General features: G+C 60.7%; 2 protein-coding genes across 10 annotated transcripts in view; one reads left to right on the top strand and one right to left on the bottom strand.

Annotated features, from left to right (window-relative positions):
- The window catches only part of CFAP92 (cilia and flagella associated protein 92 (putative)), a 39,368-nt gene extending 34,659 nt beyond the window's left edge, over positions 1 to 4,709 (top strand). For 3 of the 4 annotated variants that reach the window (XM_061397259.1, XM_061397256.1, XM_061397257.1), the window contains exons 14-18: positions 1,124 to 1,288; positions 1,663 to 1,863; positions 1,934 to 2,084; positions 4,131 to 4,346; positions 4,635 to 4,709. In XM_061397259.1, coding sequence (XP_061253243.1) covers positions 1,124 to 1,288; positions 1,663 to 1,863; positions 1,934 to 2,084; positions 4,131 to 4,345 — 732 coding nt within the window. In that variant the 3' untranslated portion in view covers position 4,346; positions 4,635 to 4,709. The remainder of the gene's footprint in view (positions 1 to 1,123; positions 1,289 to 1,662; positions 1,864 to 1,933; positions 2,085 to 4,130; positions 4,347 to 4,634) is intronic. The other variant, XM_061397258.1, reaches the window with a different exon arrangement.
- Positions 3,070 to 23,073, bottom strand: part of ACAD9 (acyl-CoA dehydrogenase family member 9) — a 47,158-nt gene continuing 27,154 nt past the window's right edge. For 4 of the 6 annotated variants that reach the window (XM_061397260.1, XM_061397266.1, XM_061397263.1 and 1 more), the window contains 16 exons: positions 18,007 to 18,108; positions 15,511 to 15,617; positions 14,843 to 14,943; positions 13,933 to 14,011; positions 12,717 to 12,891; positions 12,117 to 12,190; positions 9,006 to 9,081; positions 7,822 to 7,892; positions 7,514 to 7,633; positions 6,881 to 7,009; positions 6,044 to 6,123; positions 5,502 to 5,628; positions 5,239 to 5,316; positions 4,673 to 4,801; positions 3,730 to 3,802; positions 3,070 to 3,448 (listed from right to left, as the gene is read on the bottom strand). In XM_061397260.1, coding sequence (XP_061253244.1) covers positions 3,348 to 3,448; positions 3,730 to 3,802; positions 4,673 to 4,801; positions 5,239 to 5,316; positions 5,502 to 5,628; positions 6,044 to 6,123; positions 6,881 to 7,009; positions 7,514 to 7,633; positions 7,822 to 7,892; positions 9,006 to 9,081; positions 12,117 to 12,190; positions 12,717 to 12,891; positions 13,933 to 14,011; positions 14,843 to 14,943; positions 15,511 to 15,617; positions 18,007 to 18,108 — 1,622 coding nt within the window. In that variant the 3' untranslated portion in view covers positions 3,070 to 3,347. Of the gene's footprint in view, positions 3,449 to 3,729; positions 3,803 to 4,672; positions 4,802 to 5,238; positions 5,317 to 5,501; positions 5,629 to 6,043; positions 6,124 to 6,880; positions 7,010 to 7,513; positions 7,634 to 7,821; positions 7,893 to 9,005; positions 9,082 to 12,116; positions 12,191 to 12,716; positions 12,892 to 13,932; positions 14,012 to 14,842; positions 14,944 to 15,510; positions 15,618 to 18,006; positions 18,109 to 20,919; positions 21,255 to 23,073 lie in introns of all 6 variants that reach the window. The other 2 variants (XM_061397264.1, XM_061397261.1) reach the window with 2 other exon arrangements.

The following is a 23,073-nucleotide window of genomic DNA, read 5'->3' as shown; positions in this document are numbered from 1 at the left end:
GAGACTGGATTGTCAAACAGCAGCAGGCTGGAAGCCGGAGACCGTCTCTCATCCCGGTCGTGCAGGAGCCTGTGTGTGATGGCACGCGTCGCCCCGGGGCGCTGACTCACGCTCGCGCGGCCCCTCCTGCCCTTCCTCCCCTCGGGCCTTTAATCCTGTGTCCAGACCCGCACCCTCCGTGTGGACTCCGACGCCGTTTCTGCGGCCTTTCCTCTCCCGGCCCCTCCTGTCTCGGTGCCACTGCTCGTGTTTCCACCTTCCGCGCTCTGGGTCCTTACTGTCACCCTCTTATCCGAGGTTGCCTTTCAGGGAGCTTGTCCGGTTGATCTCCCAGCTCCCCAGTTCATTCTGCAACTGTGTCGCTGCGGCAGTATGTCTCATTCACTTGTCTCCTCTTGACCCTGAGGCTTTCATAGCCAGTGCTCTTGCTTTGGTCTCAACTTCTGCCTCACAGCGCTCACATCTTTACCTGGTGTTGCTAAATGACGGTGATCCTGACGTTACCTTCTTGTCTTGTCCCTTCGAGCCATCTGGCTCCACGTGTGGCCTTTCGCATGACATGCACTGCTCACTCTGGCTGGCAGTCGGGACTCCGCCGCTCCCATCAGCCCCAGGCCAGCAGAGAGCCCCAGGCCCCCAGACGAAGTCACAGCCGCTGTCTGCACCCCACAGGCGACTGTCCGCTTCCCAGCGTGGGTCAGGAGCATAGGCAGGACCCCTGGTGTCTGGTCGTCACCCACCCGCCGGCCCTGGGGTGAGGCCGAGCAGGGGGCTTGCCCTTTCCCCGGTGCAGACAGGTCAGTGCACCCGGGCCCCCCACTGTGAGCACAGCTGGACGCTGGACGTGACGCCCCCCCTGAGGCGCTCGCCGGCCCCCACCCGCTTGTGTGGCTCACAGATGTGCTGAGGCCTCTCGAGACTAGACTGCGAGCCCAGCCCGTGGCTCCCGCTGCAGTCCGCTCATTTCCACTGTGGGTGGTGGGACGGTGTCTCTTGCTTTGGGTGGGCTCCAGACTGCTGGTGGGAACCTGGGGCTGTGGCCGCCTCCCAGAGGCCCCCTCACCGACACCTGCTGGCTGCAGAGGCGCCCTGTGTGGGGGATGACCGGCGTCTCCTTCTCCAGAGGAACATCTTGGCGGCCTCCCAGGTCGGCAGGAAGCCTCCCAGCTCTGCAGCGAGGGTGATACGGGTCTCAGCCCCAGACACGCACACCGTGCATAACTACAGTATCCAGACCCTGAACTCTGTGGAGCTGGCCAAGAAGGAGCTGTATCGGGAGATGGCCAAGGTGAGTGACGGCGCAGGGCCCGGAGCAGCCCAGCGTGCCCACTGTGGGCAGGGCGGGGCGGTGGGAGAGCCTGTGGGCTCCTTCCTCTGACCCCGTGGCCGACTGTCAGCGGGGATCTTGGCGCAGGGGGAGCGGCCATGTTCCCACTAAACGTGAACCCTCCTCCTACAGCGGGAGCTGGGGCCCCGTGCCGTCCCAGCGGCGTGTGGCTGTGAACAGCCGCGGGCCCCTGGCTCTCGCAGAACCGTTACGCCTGGGCCAAGGCTTCCCTCTAGCACTGGCTGCTTCAGGAGCAGCCTCTGACCCAGGGAACAGGGCCCTAGCGCCTGGCCCACTCCTGGGCACAATACCCACCCATCTGCGCTTGTTCACAGGAGCCGGGCAGGAGGTTCACATACTCGCAGAAGTACCTGTCAGCCACGGTGGGGCCTCTGGACCCAGAGGAGGAGGAGAGGAGGGCCCGCAGGGAGTCCCGCCAGGCCTGGCGCACGCCCAATGGCTTCCAGACGGCGGGTCTCCACAGCATGGGCACAACCTGGCCCCTGCGGCTGCCGCCCATCAGCGCTGCCACGGAGGTTGGTGGCAAGAGCGGGACTTGGGCAGGGGTGCATGGGGCCTCCTCTGACCTGCTGCTGCCCGACACAGGAGTGGAGGGAGAAGGCCCTGTTCACCAACTTGCTGGAGCCAGTGCTGCGGCGGGAGAGGTGGGGCTGGGACCGGCGCCACCAGGACTTCAACCTGTACACACGGCCGCCGGAGTTCCTGGAGCTTCCGCCCGCGCCCAAGCCCAGGGCAGGTGAGAGCGGGGCCTCGGCCCCGGCAGGGCTGGCAGACTGCAGGCCGGGCTCTGGGCGGTACACCCCGCTCCCTGTCGGGGGTCTCTGGCCCAGGGTCACACGGGTGGCCCAGCCTGGGAAGGCCCGGCTCGGCTCTCCGTCCCCTCTGGGACGGTCCCCAAGTGCATGGGCAGGCGCGTGCTCCCCCACCTCCACGCGGTGAGAACAGCCCCGCAGGGGATGTGGACACGGACACTGCAGGGATGGAGCGGGCCTGGGGGGCTCCCGTGCGGCCGGCCCCTCCTGACGGCGCCGCGCGGGAGACACAAGCTCTCCATCCTGAGCAGAGCGCCTCCTCGCCTGCAAATCACTCACAGCTTTGGAAACAACTTCCTCACGAAACCCCAGGTCGGACCTTTGGGGGAGAGGCTGTCGTGGTTCTGGGCTCTCGCTCAGCCCCACCCGAGCCAGCGCCGCTCCTGTGTGGCTCCCGTCGCCCCCGTGGGCAGTGACTCCCCCTCAGGGGAGCAGGAGAGCCTGGACGCCTCAAGACAATGTAGAGGGTGAGCTTTCTGGACAAACCACCCAGGAACCAGACCAGTGCCTGAAGCCTGCCAGGTGAGCATGCAGAACAGGATGTCAGCGAGGAGCAGACGGGGGCCCGGACACAGCCCTGCTCGAGCCGGGGGAGACGCCGCTCATGTAGGGGGAGACACAGCTGTGCTCGAGGAGAGGCCGAGGAGCCCCAGGACAGCCCTGCTGCCCCAGCAGCGTCACTGGAGCAGGCCCAGCGCCGAGGCGCAAAGCCCTCATGCCAAGGACCAAGGGCCTTGGAAGCCAGCCCCAGATGGTGGGCCTGAGGATCAAGCTCTGTCCACTCGCAGCTGGCTCAGAAGAGATGCGTGTCTAGACTGCCCACACTCGAAGGGCAGACACGCCGTGCTAAATGCTTCCTGGTGCGTGTTAAGCGCCTTTTGCTCCAAATTAAAACCAGTGACACGTATGCAGTTCTGAGCTGTTTCTTGGAGAACGTGCGGCCTCACAGACGCAGCCCCCAGGCCAGGACCTGTGCCCGCCAGCCTCCTCCGGGTGCCCCCCGAGCCGGCGAGTCTCTGCAGCTCCGTGCTTACCCCGCGTCCACTCACAGGCCAAGAACACATCCAGCAGCAGTGCCCACAGGTCGGGTGAAGAGGAGAAACAGTCGATTTGTAATAAACCACGTTCTCCGCCTTCGGGCTGCTGTGGCGTATCCAGGGCGGCGGCCGTGGGGACGCGGGCCCTCTTCAGGACGTCCGGTCTAGGGGGTGGGTGCAGATGTAGGCCCGCTTCTCCAGGATCTGCTGGGACACCTTCTTGACCATGTCATCCAGGTTTTCTGGAGAATCTACGCGGGAAACAGGAGAGGGCCGTGACAGCAGGGACGCTGCTGGAGCGCTCTCTCCAAGGACAGCTCACCCTGTGGAGGGGCCCTGGAGGCAGCAGCGCCCCGCGGGGAGGGGCCTCTGGGCTCAGGGAGCGTGGGGAGGGGCCCTGGTGGCGCAGGCATCTCCCCGGGGCACACGCGACCTCGGCGTCCGTGCCCACGGCACCTGGAGCACGTGCCATCCCTTCTGCTGCTCAGCAGGCGCCTGGTCCCCCCGCCCCTCAAGCCCAGCACCCACTCACGCTTGTCCAGCTGAGACAGGGTGAAGAGATTCTGGTGATAAGCCTCTGAGCAGAAGATGTTGGCCAACAGAACCTGCCAGAACCAACATCCCCGAGGATGACTGCCGGGGGCCCTGCAGTCTGCGCTTAGCACAGCCCCACCCTGGAGCCCGACCTCTGCACTCCCAAGACCTCCGTCTGTCGGCCCAGGCTGGCACCTTGACGGGTCAGGCGGCTGGGCTTGGAAGCCGTGGCTTTAGGTTCTAACGAGCCCTGTGTCCGGGGGGGTGATTCAACACCTCCTTGGCATGAGGGCGTCCCGACCCCGAAGCCGTGGGCCAGAGCGCGTCCAGATGCGCGGGGACACAGAGGGAGAGGAAGCCTGGCCCGGGACCCCGGCCGTCACCCCCTCTTCTCTCCAGCAGGAAGGCGGAAGGCAGCAGCCTTGTGTCCTGAGCAGCACAGACCGCCCGCTGGAGCTGAGAGCACCAGCCCCTGCCATGGCCACAGCTCGGCAACGCCGCCAACCTCGCCAACCTCCCCTGGCTCCAGGTCATCTGGACGGCACCGCACGCTCACTCCACCAGGACACGGGCCCACACCCCCCCAGCCCGCAGGCCCCAGTAAAGCACAGTGAGGTGGAGCCGCAGCACTGTTGTGAGCCCCAGTAAAGCACAGTGAGGGGGAGCTGCAGCACTGTTGTGAGCCCCAGTAAAGCACGGTGAGGGGAGCCGCAGGCTGTTGTGAGCCCCAGTAAAGCACAGTGAGGTGGAGCCGCAGCACTGTTGTGAGCCCAGGTCATCTGGACGGCACCGCACGCTCACTCCACCAGGATACGGGCCCACACCCCCCCAGCCCGCAGGCCCCAGTAAAGCACAGTGAGGGGAGCCGCAGCACTGTTGTGAGCCCCAGTGAAGCATGGTGAGGGGGCCGCAGGCTGTCGTGAGCCCAGGCGGGGGCTCACCTCGTGGTCGTGGGCCCGCAGCCCCAGGCGGATGGAGCGGCTGGCCCGAGACAGCACGGCCGTCATCCCGTACAGGTTGATGAGCACGTTGGCCACTCGCTTCAAGACCAGCTGCTCCTCCACGATGGTCTGGGAACACAGTGGGGGAGATGTGGCCCCTGGGACCCCTGCCCCACAGTCCTCACCGGGGCCCACCTCTGCGCCTCACTCTACACCCCAAACGTGGGCAGAGACACGTCCCACAGCCTGGCTGAGGCCAGAGGCCGGAGCTCCATCACTTCAGCCACAGCAGCCACGGATCAGCTCTCAAGACCCAGGGCCACACGGGGCTGCCCCTCCTGGCCTCAGGGGGCCTCTCACCAACTGGAAGGTGCCCCTGGCAGGGTTCCTCCACCCCGGCCTCTGCCGAGCTGAATAGCCCACAGGGCAGGCAGCCACGGCCAGCCCTGCTCTGCACCCCAGCCCTCCAAGGTGACCAGGCCTGCCTTCCAGGCCTGGTGCCCAAGGTGGACACTCGCTGGATGCTGGCTCAGATGCTAGCCTGCCGGCCCCCCTGCCCCAGGTACCTTGCCGAAGCGAAGCAGCAGGGTCTCCACAGAGCGGCCAAAGTAGTGCACGTTTTCCTCGAGTTTGTGGGCGCCATCCTGCCGGGCCAGCGGAGGGCTCAGCTCGGCACTGCCCACTGTGTGCCCAGGCCCTCCCGCCACTGCGATGGTGGAGACAGGGCCACCTGGGGTCCCGTGGACCGACTGATCTCCCCAGTGCCCAGCCACGCTCCTTCTGGGACAGGCATACCGACGGGGGCTGGCTCCCTGCTGGGCCCACTCACCGCAAGGCTGGGGTGCACAACTCCAAGCTTCCCAGTCAGTCCCAGGTCCACGGTACGGCCCAGGGAGTCCCGAAGCCTCTGGCCAACGGTCTCCATGATGGTGGTCACGTTGCCCCGTTTGAGCTCCCTGCAGAGAGCACAGGCCCCATGAGCTGGGGCCCCAAGACCAGCTCCTGTAGCCCACAGCTTCAGGACACCCATGGCGGCTCCAGATTACGTCTGGGCCCTGCCCCTCCCCTGGCCCGCTCGTCGGGAGCAGCCAGAGGAGATGCCAGAGTGACTGTCTGAGGGTTACCTCATTGGTCTGGTTGTAAAAGCCATTGGGGTGGATGGCAGGGTGACCTCAGGGCAGGACCCTGGCAGCTTCCCGGGCAGCCGTCCCCCAACCCCCGCCCCGCCTCTCCCGCAGCCCAGGAGTGAGCTGAGCCCCACCAAGGTGCACCCCCGTCCTGGGAAGGGGCAGTCCCCTCCTCCGGCTGCTCCAGCACAGGCATCTGCTGGGCAGGGGGACCTCGGGGGGAGACGGTGGACATGGTACTTACTTGACCCTTGCAGTTAGAATGCGGCCAGCATGCTGCAGGCCCGTCAGGGCGATGTACATGCGGAGGATCTCGTTGGTTCCCTGGGGCCGACATTATCCAGGTCAGAGGCCGCCCCCAGTGGCGAGCTAGGCCGTGCTGCTGCCTGCTAACCCTCGGGAAGCAGGGCTATCACAGGGGCCTGGGTGACAGGCAGGCTACTGCCTCCGGGGGCCCTGCCCCATCCCGTGACTGTAGCCCCCCGGGGGCCCTGCCCCCACACGACCACCCTGCAGGGGTCACACCTTTCCCCTGACTCTGTGTCTCTAAGGGAGAAGCAGCTTGCCCCGGGTGGCAAGGGACGCTTCACCGAGGGCACAGCAAGCGCTCGGAGGCCGCTCTGGTCCAGGCCCAGCTCCTCTGGGAAGAAGCTGGCTGCTCCCCGGCAGCGGGTGCCAACGCCCACGGCGCCTAAATCCCCAGCACCTTAGTCGTGGGTCCTCGGGAAGGCAGTGTGGGCGGCGGCTTGCCTGGCATGCTTGGTGGCACGTGGGTCAGAGGGGCGGGGCTGGACTGAGGCCACAGCGCTGGGCTGTCCCGAGCCCGTCCCGGGCAGTCTGGGCTTCACGCTGAGGGCCCTGCACCCCTGCTGACCACCCCGCCAGCCACGGAGGACCGCCACGTCCTGGCAGGGGAGGGGCCTCGGGAGAGCAGTCCTGGGCGGCCTGTGAGCTCACAGCAGCGGATTCTCTGGGCGCGCCCTCGGGGGGGACCCGGGGAAGCGCAGACCCCCCATACCCCCTGCAGAGGGGCGTGCAGGCAGGTGGGAGGGGCTCGCGCTGGTGGGCAGAGCATGCTCACCTCGAAGATGAGCAGGATGCGGCTGTCGCGCAGCAAGCGCTCGTACGGGTAGCCCCTCACGTAGCCCGAGCCGCCAAGGATCTGCAGTGCCTCGCTCACGCATGTCCAGGCGCCCTCGGAGCTGAACACCTGCCGTGGATGTGGGGCAAGGTCAGCACAGGCTGCTGGCGGGCCGCACGGGGAGGCCTAGGCGCAGAGCTGTGCTTCCGGACGGGGCCACCCCGGCCCGGGGAGGGGCCCTGCCGGTCATCTCACTGGTGGCCCCAAACTGACTTCTCCTGCCGCCCAAGACAAAAAACACAGGAAACGTTGGTATCTGCCTTAGCCAAATACTCAGGAAAGACAATTTTGATACTGAGACATAGAAAGGCCGTAAGCTAGAACAAGGCAGGCCTTCCCAAGGCAGCCCTGCTGCTCTTTCTGGTGGGTGTGGAGTTATACTTTTCTCCTTTCACCGTGATCAGCAGTCAGCTGGTGACAGCCTGGCACAAAGCCCACCAGGAGACCAGCAGGGCTCTGTCCCTCTGCCACTCTGCTCCCAGCGGTGTCCCGGGGTGGCTGGCGTGGGTACCTCGTCAATGCCCAGGCAGCAACTGACTGCGGGGAGGATGGCCAGCGTGCTGTGCGGGTTACCTTCACCATGGCGGCCTCGATGGAGCAGTCGGGGAAGCCAGGTGCGTCCAGCATCGCCGCCGTGAGGTAGGCCATGCTTTCCATCACGTAGGCCTTCTGCGCCATCAGGGCAAACTTCTCCTGGAGTGTCAGAACAGTCAAGACAGACCTGCTGCACGGACACCCAGGCCCGCCAAGCCGCAGAGTGAGCCTGGGGCCAGGAGCGCCAAGCCGGGGGCAAGCTCGTCTTTGCCCCGAATCCCTGCCGGGAGGGCAGGCTCTCAGTGCCTGCGCGGGGGACTGCCCGCCCAGCCCTCGCCCCTCCGCACCTGAATCAGGCCGAACTCACTGAGGTTCCTGTTGAACTGTTTCCTCGTGCAGGCGTACTCGGCGGTCATTTCTGAGCAAGAGTGGAGTTATCAAAAACAATTTCCCGCTGTCCTGAAATGCTTTCCTAAGTCATCACCCACACGCACTCAGACGGGAACCACGAGAGGCGGGTCCCCTGAGACCAAACACCCTGGATGTCACAGCCCTGCCTTCCGGTGTCTCCGGGGAGGGGTGCCCGTCCCCTCTGAGCGGTGCCCGGGGTGGGGGATGGAGGGGCGCCAGGCCGGGGCAGCGCACAGGGGCTCACACCCGGGAGGGTGGCCCGTGGCCCGTGGCCGCTTCAGGGTCCCAGGCCAGCCCTGAAGGTGCCGAGTGCCCATAGCCTCTCCTCCCACTGCTCCCCAGACGGGCTCCCACGCTCCCGGATCCCAGGGGCTCCACGGCCTCTGAGCGTGAGAGCGAAGCTCTCACCCTGAGAAGCTTTCTAGACAAGGCAGCAGAGTCCAGATGGGCTCAGGGCCGTGGTGGCAGCTCAGCTCAGGGAGATGGGCCCCAAGCGTGCAGGCTGATGGGGGCAAAGCCTCGCGCAAATCACTGCCCCCTGGGAGCCTGGGTCTCCTCTTCTGTAAACCACCCCCTCCCTGAACTCCAAGGCACCCACCGAGCACCCTATAGCGAGCAGCCCCTGGCATGCCCATGCCTCAGCCTCAGCCACATCCCTCTGGCAAAGCAAAGCCAGCAGTGACGTTTCATGCCCCCCAGACCCTAGAGGGCTGTTTTAACTTCACTGGCAAAGGGAAGGAGATCTGGGTTTCAGGGACTCTACTAGAAGAAAGGAACCATCCAGAGACTGGGAGACCAGGGTCCCCAAACTGACCTCACCGTCCCCCGCCCCCGCTGTGCGGACACCCATGGGGCACCATCGCCAGGCCTGCGGGTGTCCAGCTAGCATTTGCACATTCGCTCAGCAGCCCTCACCTCCCCCAGAACGTGCCACCCCATCCCATGTGAGCTGGGACCTGAACCTTGGCCCCACAGACCCGCCCCCATGCACCCTTCCTTCTGGATCAAGCCCGGATCCCAGGCTTGAATGGGACGGGCTGTCGGGCGGCTCAGCAGCGGCCCGCCCTGCGCCCGGGGCCACGGGGAGCCCGGGCTGGGCCAGGTGCCCCCACTCACCCACCGATCAGCTTCTTGAGCATCCCGGCCACCATGCTGCCCATGCTGAAGCGCCCGCTGTTGAGGATGTTCACGGCCACCTGCAGGGAGAGGGGGCTCAGCGCGAGTCTCCCCGGGGGCCCGGCTGGGGAACCCGAGGGCCCTGGGGGCACAGCACGCGAGAGCCTCGTCCACTTGGGCCAGAGGCTTTCTTGAAGACCACAGGAGTGCTCGGAGGAGTTAAGCGCCCTGGGCCGGGGAGCACAGTCCCCACCGCTCAAGACCAGGCCGGCGTCACTGCGATGCTCACAGGCATCCGTGCAGTCCGCCCAGAAGGGAAGGGGACGCCCTCCGTGCCTTGGGGCAAGGGAGCCAGGGCTGAGACGAGCTGGGCGTCCGCCTCCAGCGCCTCACCTTCCTGGCGCGCCTCAGCGTCAGGGCCCCTTGAAGGGGTGAAGAGCCTGAGGTTCTGAGCGGTGAGCCCCTGGCAGTGCCAGCCCCTGCCTGGCGTGCATAGGGCCCAGCCTTCCACCACGGACGTGCTCCCTGCCTCCAGTTCCCACGGTGACCTCTGTCCTCTTCTCACCCCAACCCCTGACCTCCAGCGGGGGAGGGGGCGAGTGGACACGCTGCTACCCAAGCACCAGATGCCGGGTCCTGGGAGGCGCCCCCTGCAGACCCCACGGGGCACAGACACTGCAGTCCCCAGGCAGCAGGCGGCGCATGCTGGGCGGGGACTGAAGGGGAGCGCAGTCCAGTGTGTGGGGGTCAGGAGGTGGGGAGGAGGGCGCCCAGACATCCGGTGGATGCCAGTGCGAAGCCCCAAGAGGGCCTGGGGCCTGCCCGCCTCTCTCAAGGCCGGGAGCCCCGGGCGGAGGCCCGGAGGTGGGGGCAGCAGCGCGTGACGCGGCTTCGTGCAGACTGCTCACCGGGGTGACTTGGATTAAGCAAACGTGCCTCTGAGTTTGAATGTATGATGAGTTGCTCAATAAGCTGAGTGGAGACTCTTTCAACACAGATCCTATGGGGCTGGGGAGACTGGAAGCATGTGCTCCAGTCACCGGGCGACAGACTGGGTCCTGGCGGGTGAGTGCGGCAGCTGGCCGCGGGCGGGCAGCTCGGGCGAGCTCCAGTGCAAAGTGACACGCGGGCCCTGGGCCCCCGAGCCCTGACGTCAGCCCTCATGTGTCTCGGGACGCGGGGCTACGAGGGGAAGCGACTGCCCACCTGGGGTCCTGGGACCTTCCCACCAGGCCCCCGGAGGCCAGCTCACGGCCGTGAACAAGCCCCCCTCATGGCCTCTTCGCAGTTTACCCTGAACTTCACTTACAACAACAGGAGGGGAGGGCTGGACGCCAGGCTCACCTCCTGGGGGGCGATGGAAGCCTGGAGGGCTCGCCCGACCTGAAGGGGCTCCTGGGCCCCGGCACCCCTCCCTCCCGACCCGGCTCCTGCCCCCTTGCCACCCTCCCCCCGCGGGCCGGCTTGCCTACAGCTGTCCTCCAGATCCCTCCTTGACTGCACGCCGGACTCCGCTTCCTGGGCCTGCGGTCATCCCACCCTCCATCTCTGGAATCACCCCCAGCATCTCGTGCTTTTCAGTGTTGAGGCTGACGGGTGGACAACCCCACTCATCACAAAGCAGGTCTTTAGAAATCTATTTCCTTTTGCATGTTAAAACCATCACTTTTCACCTAACACAGTGGGAAAGAAATTCTTTAAACGCTGCGCTGAGAAGGCCTGGACAGAGACCTCATGTGCAGCTCAGCTGTCCAGCAGGCAATGCGGCAACACAGCCCAAGAACTTAAAATGCTCAGGCTCCGACCTGGGGACTCGGCATCAGACTCAGGAGATGATGGGACACAGGCCACACAGGGCGGCGCCAAGCAGGGAGGGCGAGGAACCACGGACCGCTCGACCCCGGGGCCCAGACGGCGACTGACCTCAGCACGCGGGGCAACACTGCAGCTCGCAACCTCGGGAAGCCACACTCCCTAGCAAGTGAAGCCTGCGAGGGCCTGCTGGTGAGTGAGAGATGCCGCCATCCTCTCTTAGACGCACACAAGTATTTCAGCGCTGTGAACTCAGGAATGTCAACAGTGGACGGCGTCTCCAGGGACGGCCGGCAGGGAGCCTGGGCCCCCTCCTTGTGACAGCCGCACAGGACGCCCCTGCATCCACCCTTCGTGCGCTCTGCTCCACTCCCCGGGGGCGGGGGCCGGGGCCTGGCTGGCGCCCTCAGGCGAGTCTCTTAACGTCCGTAAGGCCAGGGAGTCCTGACCCCTCTGCACAGGCCCGGTGGGGGCAGCTTCCCCCAGGGTGAAGACACTGCACCCCAGGCCAGAGTGAGCACTTAAAGAGGACGAGCACACAAGCTGGCGAGCTGTGGAAACCTGGGCCCCTCAGGCCCAAGCGCTGCTGGTGGGGACGTGAAACGGCAGCCACCGTGGGGGAGCCTGGTGGGCCCTCAGAGCACTCGGCGTGCCGTCAGCCTGCGGCCCTGCGCTCCTCCAGCCATGCCCCCAGCGGGACGGCAAGCAGTGCTCCCACACGAACATGCGCGCGAGCGTTCACGGCAGCGCGACTCAAATGGCCTGGAAACAACCAACCCTCAGCTGATGACAGGGGGCACGATGCGACCCGTTCACCCGACACCTCTGTGACTCAGCTACAGAGCGTGAGAGAAGCCCTGTGCGCATCACATCGCAAGGAGACAGCCCACCAGGCAGGCCCACAGAAGCAGACACTAAGCGGCGATGGCCGGGGCTGGCGGGGGAGGGGGAGGCACGGCGCTGCTTTCTAGGGTGACGGCAACGTCCTGAAGTCAGACACGGAGTGGGGCGCTGAGCCCAGTGACTGTCCTGAAAACCACCACAGCGAGCGTGCGGGAGACGGCAAATTCTGCCACGTGAATTACCTGTCAACGAAAACACAACACAATCTAACTCCAAGAAAAAAAGACTCAGGGCGGGCACTCGGGACCCCGCGCTGTGCACCCTGCGCTCCACAGGCTGCCCTCCCAGAACTGCAGGCAGGAACCTGGCCCACCCCAGGCAGACGAGGCCTCCAGCCGGGCGGGGGACACCCGGGGCCCGGTTCTCCCTGCTCCGCAGGCCCGGGCAACGGGCAACGCACCTTAAAGCCACCTCCGACTTCTCCTAGGACGTTCTCCACGGGCACCCTGGTGTTCTCAAAGTGGACCTCGCAGGCTGGAACACGATGGCCAGGAGCTCAGCCGGGGTCCCAGTGCTCGGGCCCCGGCCTGCACACAGGCCACGCAGCTCGCCGCTCGCTCAGAGCCCCCGTGGTCTGAGCCAAGGCCACTGAGAGGCTGAGCCCCTCGGCCTCTGAGGGACCCGTGAGGACCATGTGGCCACTCTGGCCGGGCCGAGGGCCACGTCCAGGACGCTGGCCTCAAGTGGACCAAGCATGCACTGGGCTGCAGGCGGGCCTGGGCGCGGAGGAGGGAGCGAAGGAGGAGGGGGCCCCGGGGGAAGACGGGGGCCTGAGGTACTGAGCCCCGTGACAGGACCCCTCCGGCCCGGCCGCCCCCGAGGCTGGGCGTCCCACGGGGCAGTGGGAACCTCACCTAGGAGTCATCGCCGCCCTCATCTCTCACATACACACGCATGCGTGCACACACATTTTAGTATCTCACACACATTCTCTCACATGCACACACACATGCGTGGGCCACACGCTTCATCTGTCCCACATGCACACAGCACCACTCACTGTTGGAGCCTCGGATGCCCATCTTATCCTCGGGTTTCCCGTTGGTGATGCCACCAAAGTCTCTCTCTACTATGAATGCTGTGATCTTGTCCTTCACTGAGCCGTCAGAATCAACGACCTCCGTTTTTGCAAACACAGTAAAGACGTTGGCCAGTCCTCCATTGGTGATCCAGACCTGAGGAAAGAAAGCAGGAGGACTCCAGCCGCCTGTCGGCGTCGGCTGCCCACCACAGCTCAGGACAGCAGAGCGAGGCTTTCCCTGGAGGGCCGTGTGTGTCCGGGTTTCTGTGTGAGTGTGTGCGGTGTGTGGTGTGTATGTGAGTGTGTCTGGGGGGTGTGTGTGTGTGTGTGGCAGTTCTGGCTCTAGCACAGGACACCTTGGGGTGGGAGGGAAGTAGGAGAGGGTGGGGAAGTGGAGAGACTCCCTGACAAACGGCTCTGCATAGAACTTAACTTGGATTTTGATTCAAGCAACTTGTTTGGGGAAAAAAAAAATCCACGGAACAGGCACGAGACAGTCAGCAAAGTACGGGCGCTGAGGAGACGGTGAGCAGGCGTCGCGCTCAGCTGCCTCGGTCCTGCCTGGCTCTTTGTGACCCCATGGAGGGCAGCCCACCAGGCTCCTCTGTCCGGGGCATTCTCCAGGTGACAGCACTGGGGTGGGTGCCTCGCCCTCCTCCAGGGGATCCTCCCCACCAGGGACCGAACGCGTGTCTCCTGTGGCCCCTGCGCTGTAGGCAGACTCTTCACTGCTGAGCCACCGGGGAAGCCCAGAAGTCATCACCACGCGTTCCGTGTCCAGTGGTGCTATGACCACCCTGCAGAGTCGCACTGAGCCCGCCCTGGCCACTACCCAGAGCTGCAGCAGAACAGAGGGGTCGATGAAGGTAGGAGGCGGCTGTGGACGCTCCCAGCAGCACATGTGTGTGCTTCAAGTTCCGTGTAATAGAAAAAACAGACAGACAGACACATGAGTGCAGCTCAACGAGGTGGGTGGCGCTCCAGAAGCCCACAGACTCTGAGGCTGGGACGCCTTGGTACCTATCCTGCCACAAGGCGGACAGGATGGGGTGGGTCAGGGAACCTCTCTGAGCCCAGTTCTTCTGCCAACAAAGGAAGATGGTCAAGGGCTGATGTGTCCGCCCCGACGACCCCTGGAGCACAGTGGCCAGTGAGTGCGCTGAAGGTCCGGGCCACAGAGGCCACAGAGCCGTACCTTGGAGCCGTTGAGGACGTAGTGACTCTTATCTGCACTCAGCGTGGCCCTGGTCCGGATGGAGGCGGCATCGCTCCCACTGCGGGGACAGACACAGGTGGCTGGGAACAGACAAGCGTCCTCAGGGCCCCCACAGGAAATTTCAGAGCGGAACAGAGGAGCTGACAAGCTCTTAAAGCGCAAGGTAATAAATGCATTCAGCTTCACAGGCTCAGGCAACGTGTACACAGCAGGTACGTTCCAATAAAAGTTCCTTTACAAAAACAGGTGGCAAGGTGGGTTTGGCCAACCCCACTTTATGACCTCGGGTGAAACTGTCCGTGAGGACATTTGGGGGGCCTAAACAGACAGAGGCGGGCTCGCACGTGCCAAGCTCTGAGATCGACCTGCCGTCGGAAGCCCTGAGCCCACGGCAGCTGAGACTCTGGGCTGCCGGCTCCACACTGCTGAACCTCAGTCCACAGCCTGGACAGTGCGGATGACACCACCCACCCCGCACAGTCTGAAAGCCGCTGTGGCTGTGACATCTGACGTTTATATAAGGAGGGTGGTGGTTTAGTCACTAAGTCATGTCCGACTCTGTTGGGACCCTGCGGACTGTAGCCCCCAAGCTCCTCTGTCCATGGGATTTTCCAGGCAAGAACACTGGAGTGGGTTGCCATTTCCTTCTCCAGGTGATCTTCCCGACCTAGGGATCGAACTTGGGGCTCCCGCATTGGCAAGTGGGTTCTTTAGTTAGCACTGAGCCTCCAGGAAAGCCGATAAGGAGGGTTGCAAAGCATAAAACAGTTACAGAACAGGAGCTGACGGGCCTGTTCTTGTCTGTAAGGGTCACCAGGGAGGAGAAGGGAGGTGAAGACGAGAGAAGGAAGCGGACAGGCAGAGAGGCTGCGAGGGGCGTGGGGCTGACCTGGCTGGCTCCGTCAGACAGAAGGCGGCCACGTGCTCCCCGGACGCCAGCCTGGGCAGGTACCTGGCCTTCTGCTCCTTGCTGCCGGCCAAGATGATGCCCTGCGACACACACGGCTCATTCAGCGGCAGTGAGAGGAGCGGGCGCCACGGGCTCACAGAAATGCTTCCTTCATGCAAGGGGGCCGCCCGGAGCTGGCAGCCCCAGAAAATAAATGGGGAGCTGCTGGGGGGTCAGGGAGCCCCCACATGGGGACAGGCCGGGCGGCTCGCCACAGCTTCGGGTCGGGACTCGGGCTCCCTGGCAGCTTCTCCACTGCCCAGCTGGGTGGCTGGAGCCACGGCCGAGCCTGGGGGCGCTCCGCCCCTTCGGTTCCTGTGCCAAGCAAAACCACCCAAGGACTGAGCTGTGGGCCGGGGGGCCTGCCCTGAGATGCTCCAAGTCCAGTGGAGGGTGGGCACCAGCAGCAGGGCGGACACGCGCAGGCCCCGAGGGAGCAAACCAAGCGCGGGAGGGATCACTTCCCGCCCACGGTGCAGGCAGGCTCCACGGAGGCGGCGGCCTCTGACCAGGGCCTGGAGGGATGGGGCAGGGCGATGGGGAGGAGGCAGTTTCCAGAGGAGCCAGCTGCCCAGTCCCCCCACGCGCCCCACTAACCCACACCTGACCTTGAGGCCGATGGACTGGTGAGCCGCCAGAGTCACAGCGATGGAGGCGTCCAGGCCGATGACCTCTGCCAGCCGCGCGTACATGGTGTTGGAGAGGCCCAGGCCACCTGGGGCGGGAACAGAACAGCCCCGCTCGCGCTCCAGCCCCAGACCCTCCCAGAAAAGGCTCCGTGAAGTACGGCCCGCTCACCGTTTTATAGGGAACACAACACAGACAGCCACAAAGAAACAAATCACTCGTTAACAGCACTCAGCGCACTTCCGTCCACCTCCCTTCAGACCTTTTCTGGCTCCATAACAAGCGCATGCAGACGCGGACTTTAACACAGTGTCCCCAGCCCAGGGGCCAGGGAGGCCAGCACCCTGCCACAGCCCCCACACCACCTGTCAGTCAAGACACTGTGTTCCCACTTGTTTCATACACCGATGTCCGTTTTGCTTCTTAAAAAAAAATCGTGACACTTTTCTTCAAGAAAGTGAAAGTTGCTCAGCTGTGTCCAACTCTTTGCAACCCCATGAACTATATACAGTCCATGGAATTCCCCAGGCCAGAATACTGGAGTGGGTAGCCTTTCTCTTCTCCAGGGGGTCTTCCAGGTCTCCCACATTGTGGGCAGATTCTTTACCAGCTGAGCCACAAGGGAAGCCCAAGAATACTGGAGCAGATAGCCTATCCCTTCTCCAGCGGATCTTCCCGACCGAAGAATCGAACCCAGGTCTCTCGCATTGCAGGTGGATTCTTTGCCAGCTGAGCACTGAGGGAAGCCTTCTTCAAGAAAGCATCCGTGAAATCATGGGCGGGGGGACGAAGAGTGGGGATAGGTGACAGGCGGGTGAGACCGCGGGGAGCTGAAGGTCAGGGAGGAGAACTGGGCGCAGAGATTCCCAATCAGACTTCAGAATGCTTCAGACCCAGGACGTTTCTGAAAACTATTTGGGCATGAACATAAGGTTGTAGTTGCCTTCATTTCCCAAGGAAGAGTTTAAAAAAAAAAAAAGAAAGAAAATGAAATAGTTCCAAATGTGACCATTTTATGATCTCATGAAAGAGCATTTTCACACTCAACAGGAACTCAAAGCAGAGTTAGGGATGGGGCTATGCAGTCACACACACACATACACACACGTGTGCTGGCATAAAACACAGAGACGCAAAAAGACGTATTCAAGTTTCACACAAACTAGTGTGGAGGAAACAACGACTTCTCCTGAATCAGGAAGTGCTTTCTTTAAGACCCAGGCGGAAGCAGACACCGTCACCAAGCCGACTGCGTCTGGCAGCTCTCCTCCACACACTTCCTTTCTGCAGCTGACGACAGGCTCAGCCTCCTGCTCTGTTCTAATACTGGACGTGGCTGCCGCCTTGCGCACACACTTCCCCGGGGTCTGGGACCCCGCCGGGCCTGGAGGCCTGGGGAGAGCGCAGGGCCTTGCCCTGCAGGCTGCAGGTGCACCCGAGGCCCGCGCCGCGTCCCGCCAGCAGTGAAGCAGCTGCAGAGATGACGCCGTGTTTCCTCCACAGACCGTCCTTTCTTTTATTACTGTCATTTGGAGATGTGGGAAGAGGCACTCAACGGGAGACGAGTAGGAGATACCCTCTAACAGCTTACAACACGGCGACAGACACACACAGACGGAGACCCCCCGAGGAAACACACCTCCAGATGTGGCGTCACAGCCTCTGCCCTAGAATCTCAGGCTCTGCCTCAGACTGCAGCCGCTCCAGCCTGGGTCCCGGCGGCACGAGAGTCCCCACCCTGGGCTGCGAGGTGGGGGGTGGGTGGGGGGAACGGACTGCACTTTTGCCCTGGAGCTAAACCAGCGTCTGGGCCTTGCTGTGCAAACTACCCCCCGGCGTGGACACTGGGCTCACAGCCACAGATGTGCCCGGCTCTCAGCACCAGCAGCTCTCCAACCCAAACCCCTGACCCCGAGCTGACGAAGCTGGAGGCTGCCCCAGCCAGGGCTCGGGGGAGGGCTCTGGGGAGGGCAGGCTGGGGGCGGGGGGCCATGCTCGTAGGAAAGGATCCCAAGAGTGCACACTAGACTGTGTCTGGACCAGTGCCCACATGGGACTATGTTCTGTCCCTCTGAAACGTTCAGACGCAGAGCACTGATGGCCTGGGGCCGCCCCTCCGCCAGAGAGACCCCGCTGCCATCAGCCTGCCCAGGGGTGAGCCCACCCCTCCTGCCCCGTAGAGCGCAGACAGCAGACACCTTACAGGTCCTTCCCTGCCCCCCACAACCCCACGGCGGGGCACAGAGCTCACTAGCTTTTCCTGCCAAAGAGCCCCTTCACCAGGCCGCACGCTCACCAGCCAGCCCCCTAAATGTAGCCCACAAAGGGCAGTTTGATTAATTTCAGCATTTTTGCAGCCCGACCTTGGACTTAATGCGTTTTCAAAGGCCACCTTTCCAGAACAGAACTGTTTCATGGACAAATACAGAGGCTTTGTTGAAAGCTGAACCAGTTGGGTGGTGGTTCCCTTTACTCACCATATTCTTCTGGGACTTGCATTCCAAAAAGCCCCAGGGACTTCAGTTTCTCTAAAGTTTCATCTGGGATTTTCCCCTCCTGGTCAATTTTTCGAGAGTCCACTGCCAAGAGGAAATACTTTGATTAAACAACACATAACTTACACTTATACAAACAGAAGTAAACAGAACAATTGTATTTCACGTATGTTAATACTGTACATTACAACACCAGCAACAGAAACTTCACAACTGGAAACTGTAACCAAGGGCACTTCTGTGTGACTGCACCTCACCAGCCTAGAGAGACCTGCACCTCAAAGGACTCCCAATGTGCACAGCGATTCCCTGCATAAAACTGCAGCAAACTAAAATTTATAACACCTAAACTTTTCTGCCATCCACCTAAAAAGAATTCAGAGTAATGCTAGTAAAGGTGATCCAAAAACTCAGAAAAAGAATGGAGGCATGGATTGAGAAAATACAAGAAATGTTTAAGGACCTAGAAAATCTAAAGGACAAATAAACACTGATGAACAAAACAAACGCTGAAATGAAAAAGATGCCACAAGGAATAAACAAACGGGACAAGTGAGGCAGAAGAATGAACAGGCGGGCTGGGAGCCAGGCCAGAAGGGAGCGGCAGGAAAGGTGGCAAAAGGGAAACCTGCAACCAAGATGATGGTTCCCAGCAAGGCTCTCATTCAGATTTGACAGAGAAATCAAAAGCTTTACAAAAGCAAAAGCTAGAGAATTCAGCCGGAGAAGGCAGCGCACCCACTCCAGTGCTCTTGCCCAATCCCAGGGACGGAGGAGCCTGCTGGGCTGCAGTCCACGGGGTCGCGAAGAGTCGGACACGACTGAGCGCCTTCACTTTCCCTTTTCACTTTCATGCACTGGAGCAGGAAATGGCACCCCACTCCAGTGTTCTTGCCTGGAGAATCCCAGGGACGGGGGAGCCTGGTGGGCTGCCGTCTATGGGGTCGCACAGAGTCGGACACGACTGAAGCGACTTAGCAGCAGCAGCAGCAGGAGAATTCAGCACCACCAAACCAGCCTTACGACAAATGCTAAAGGAACTTCTCTAGGCAGGAAACAAGAAAAAGACCCACAAAAACAAATCCAAAACAAGTAAGAAAATGGTAATAGGAACATATAGATGGATGATTATATTGAATGTAAATGAATTAAATGCTCTAACCAAAGGACACAGACGGGCTGAACGGATTAACAAACAAGACCCAATATATGCTGTCTACAAGAGACTCAACCTCACACCTAGGGACACATACAGACTTTGAAAGTAAGGGGCTGGAAGAAGGTATTCCATGCAAATAGAAATCAAAAAAGAAAGCTGCAGTAGCAATACTCATACCAGATAAAATAGATTTTAAAATAAAGACGTGGCAGGAGACAAGGAAGGGCAGTACATAATGACCAAGGGCTCACCCCAAGAAGATGTAACAATCGCAAATGTTTATACACTCAACACAGGGGCACCTCAATACATAAGGCAAACGCTACCAGCCATCAAAGGGCAAATCAGCAGCAGGGCGCTGTTGCTGGGGGACTGCAGGCATCCACGAATATCTTAGCACTTACTGGCCGTGTCGGGCCTCAGCTGCAGCGCAGAGGCTCAGTAGCTGCGGCGCACGCAGCTGCCCCGTGGCACGCGGGATGGAACCCGCGTCCCCTGCACTGGAAGGTGGGCTCCTAAGCACTGGACCGCCAGGGAGGCCCTGGTGAGGGACCTTTGCACCCCACTCCCACCAATGAACGGATCACCCAGACAGAACACGGATAAGCAAACACAAACCGCAAACGCACAACAGACCAGACAGACTTAATTGATGTTTAATGTCGATAAAACGGGAGGAGCTTTGGAGGAATGTCCTCCCCACAGCAGCGGGACACGTGTTCTTCTAAGTGCCTGGATACCGGCCAGGATGGAGCCCATCTTGAGTCACAGATCGAGCCACAGTACATCTTCTGCAGCCCCATACCATGGTCAGACGTGTGGGGCTTGTAGCAAGGCTTCTGTAACCCAGAACCTGGACCACCTCCGGAACCGACTGAGCCCCACAGCAACCGCTGCCATGAGCCCCCAACCCTTACTGGCCAGTTCCCTGACCCCATAGTAGGTAAGGACACCTACACAAACCAGTCACCGAATGCCACCCTTCCAGCAGGAATCTTCTTTGTCCTGAGACGATAAAAACTGGCTACTAACCCAGGAAATGCATCGGCTCTCCCTTGAGCCAGCCCACTGTTCTAATGGCGTCTCCTGCACTAATAAACTCTCCTCTCCTCTCACTGTGCCTCGTGTCTGGAAATGCTTTTCCAGCCTGTGCACAGACCACAACAGTTGGGGCCCATTTGTCTCCTGGGGGTTCTCCCTCTGACTCTCCTTTGCTTCATTTCTTTTTCCTCAAACCCTCTGCTAACAGGCGAGTGGCTGTGGAAGCAGCTGAGAAACTCAGGCCAGGGTTACTCTGCTGGGCCCCAGCAGCTGCCACCGAAAGGAGGGAGGCTCCGCTCTCCTCTTCCTGACTTAATGAGGGCGAGGACCGTGCTGTGTGCTGCGCAACCCCACGGGCTGCAGCCCGCCAGGGTCCTCTGTCCGTGGGAGTCTCCAGGCAAGAACTTAAGTGCATCTGGAACACTTAGATCCCCCTCACAGGGGATCTTCCCGACCCAGGGACTGGACCCAGGTCTCCCCCACTGCAGGCAGATTCTTTACCCACTGAGTGTGCGGGCATGAGTCCAGCGCTTAGAAGCCGTTAGGATGCCTGTTGCTGGAAGACTCGAATGACCGGATAAGGGGCTCACGAACAGACCAGGCTCTCAGACCACAGGCCCCCAGCAAGACGGCACGGCCAGGCACACATTGGTCACGCAGAACACCGAGCCCGCTCCTCACGGCTGCCGCCTTACCAGCAGGGCTGCAGGCGGGTTCCTCAGCCTGCTTCCTCTGCTGCGTTCACTGTTCCCCCTCGGTCTGGATGCATTTCCTGGAGGCTAGGAGCTGCCTCTGAGGCGTCCCAAAGAGGGCCTTCCACATCTCAGGCTGTCACCAAACCGTGAGCCACCCAGCTGGCCCTGGGAGCCGCTTTCCCGTCTCTCCTGGCTGAGTCGCACGGTGCTTTGTCGTCTGGTTCGTGTCTCAGCCGCGTGATCGAGGGTCACCTCTCGCTCTCAGACGTGACTGTCGGGACATCCGGCCATGTGTGCCGCTAGTCACATGGTGCCTCAGTCACACAGAGGGCTCACTGGGACGAGAGCAATGCCTGTCTGTGGCTGGTGACTCAGTACCCCCATTCTCCGGCATATAGGCTACAAATAGCTCAGGAAGCTCCCTCAGACTCATCCCCTCGGCTATATTCTCAAGAACTAGAAAAACTCTGGACCTGAAAACCTGGAAAAGAAAAGGCTCCCTTTCTTTTGCATTGAAGCCTGGCCCCGGTACAAATTGAGGGACCAAGAAAAACAGCCTCTTGCTGGCACACTAAATGATACCACAGTCCCCCAACTTGACCTCTACTGTCGGAAACAAGAAAATGACTCAGAAGCCCCTGACACTCACAGCTTCACAGCCCTCAGTCAGAGTGCGGGTCTGAGGGACTCACGGCGCCGGCGCCTTTCCGTTGCGACGTTACCCCCTCAACCCCGCCCCTCTACATCCCCTCCACCAGATCTTCTAAAAGAAACTCGCATATTTTAAAGAATCCTCTTCTAACTTCTATCAGTGTGGTGGGGCGGTGGTGGGGGAATCAATGCTTCCCAACTCCTTCAAGTTCCTTCAGTCCTTCAGAACCTTTGGATCAAGCTAAGACCTGTACCTCCCGAGAGCAACAATCTGTGCTGGGATAACATCTTATCAGTCAGTCTGCCGCTGCTATTAGGGCCAAGGTGAGCATTCTCTAGATCACTCGCTTTAAATTTTAGCTATGAGACCATGATCAGAGAGGGTTTTAGACAGTATGGCTGTGATGTCTTTAGACTCTGGAGAAATCTTGTTGAAATCGCAAAACCGGTTCTTTGTGCATATGCGATTAGAAAAAAGCCAGCATGTTGAAATACTTTAAGCTCTGACCTGAGAAAACAGAAACAGGCCTGAAGTTAACTCTTCTCAATCCTCGAGATATACAGCGCACTCTGCCTAAGAAGTCAGCCTTGGGCAAACCAGTAGAACTTCAAGTTAAGAAAAAAGGTGGTGCAGGGGCAAAGGGACAAGGTCTCTGTCTGGATTAGTGCGTCTTTGGTTAATATCGCTGAGGTTAACTTGTAAATGAGCGCAGATTTAACTGATCTAAGGAAAAGAAAGTGCTTACAAATCAAACAATTCTAAATGAAGTTCAGGTTCACGTGAACTGGGAAATACTCAAACTAATACTTGGTATTACTGTTTATCTAAACAATTCAGACGTATCTCACTTACCAACATTAGGTGTAACACTTTTAGTGTGCCTTGGTTAAATATAAACTAAATAAGATCTTATTATATCTGTTATAAGTTTTTCAACAAGGCAAGTCACTTGATGTGAAGAAGAGTCTCAGGAAAAGAAAATGCAAATGAGTTAAGAGCTTTGGGTGATTTATGTTTGCCAAGATTCATGGTTACTTACGGAAAGCAGAATGTGTCTTTTTAACTTAAAAGGCTTTAAGAAATGGAATGACATTTTATTAAGAGAAAAGGAAGTAAGTCTGACTTCAGTTCAGTCGCTCAGTCGTGTCTGACTCTTTGCAACCCCATGGACTGCAGCACACCAGGCCTCCCTGTCCATCCCCAACTCCCGGAGCTTGCTCAAACTCATGTCCATTGAGTCGATGATGCCATCCGACCATCTCATCCTCTGTTGTCCCCTTCTCCTCCTGCCTTCAATCTTTCCCTACAGGTGGCTGTTTCAGAACAGGCAAATAAACTGATGAATATGGAAAGTGAAAAAGGTGTGTGGAAGGTAGACCCCAAGAAAAGTAGGGTGCGTGGTACGAGTTATCTTGAGACACTGAACTGCCTTTGAAATCTTTTGTTGCTACTTTGACTAAGTGAATAGCGATTATTTCACCATGAATATGAGCCTGTACCAG

The sequence above is a fragment of the Bos javanicus genome, chromosome 22, assembly GCF_032452875.1.
Source record: "Bos javanicus breed banteng chromosome 22, ARS-OSU_banteng_1.0, whole genome shotgun sequence".
NCBI classification, from domain to species: domain Eukaryota; kingdom Metazoa; phylum Chordata; class Mammalia; order Artiodactyla; family Bovidae; genus Bos; species Bos javanicus.
This window is presented reverse-complemented; position numbering and strand designations above follow the sequence as displayed.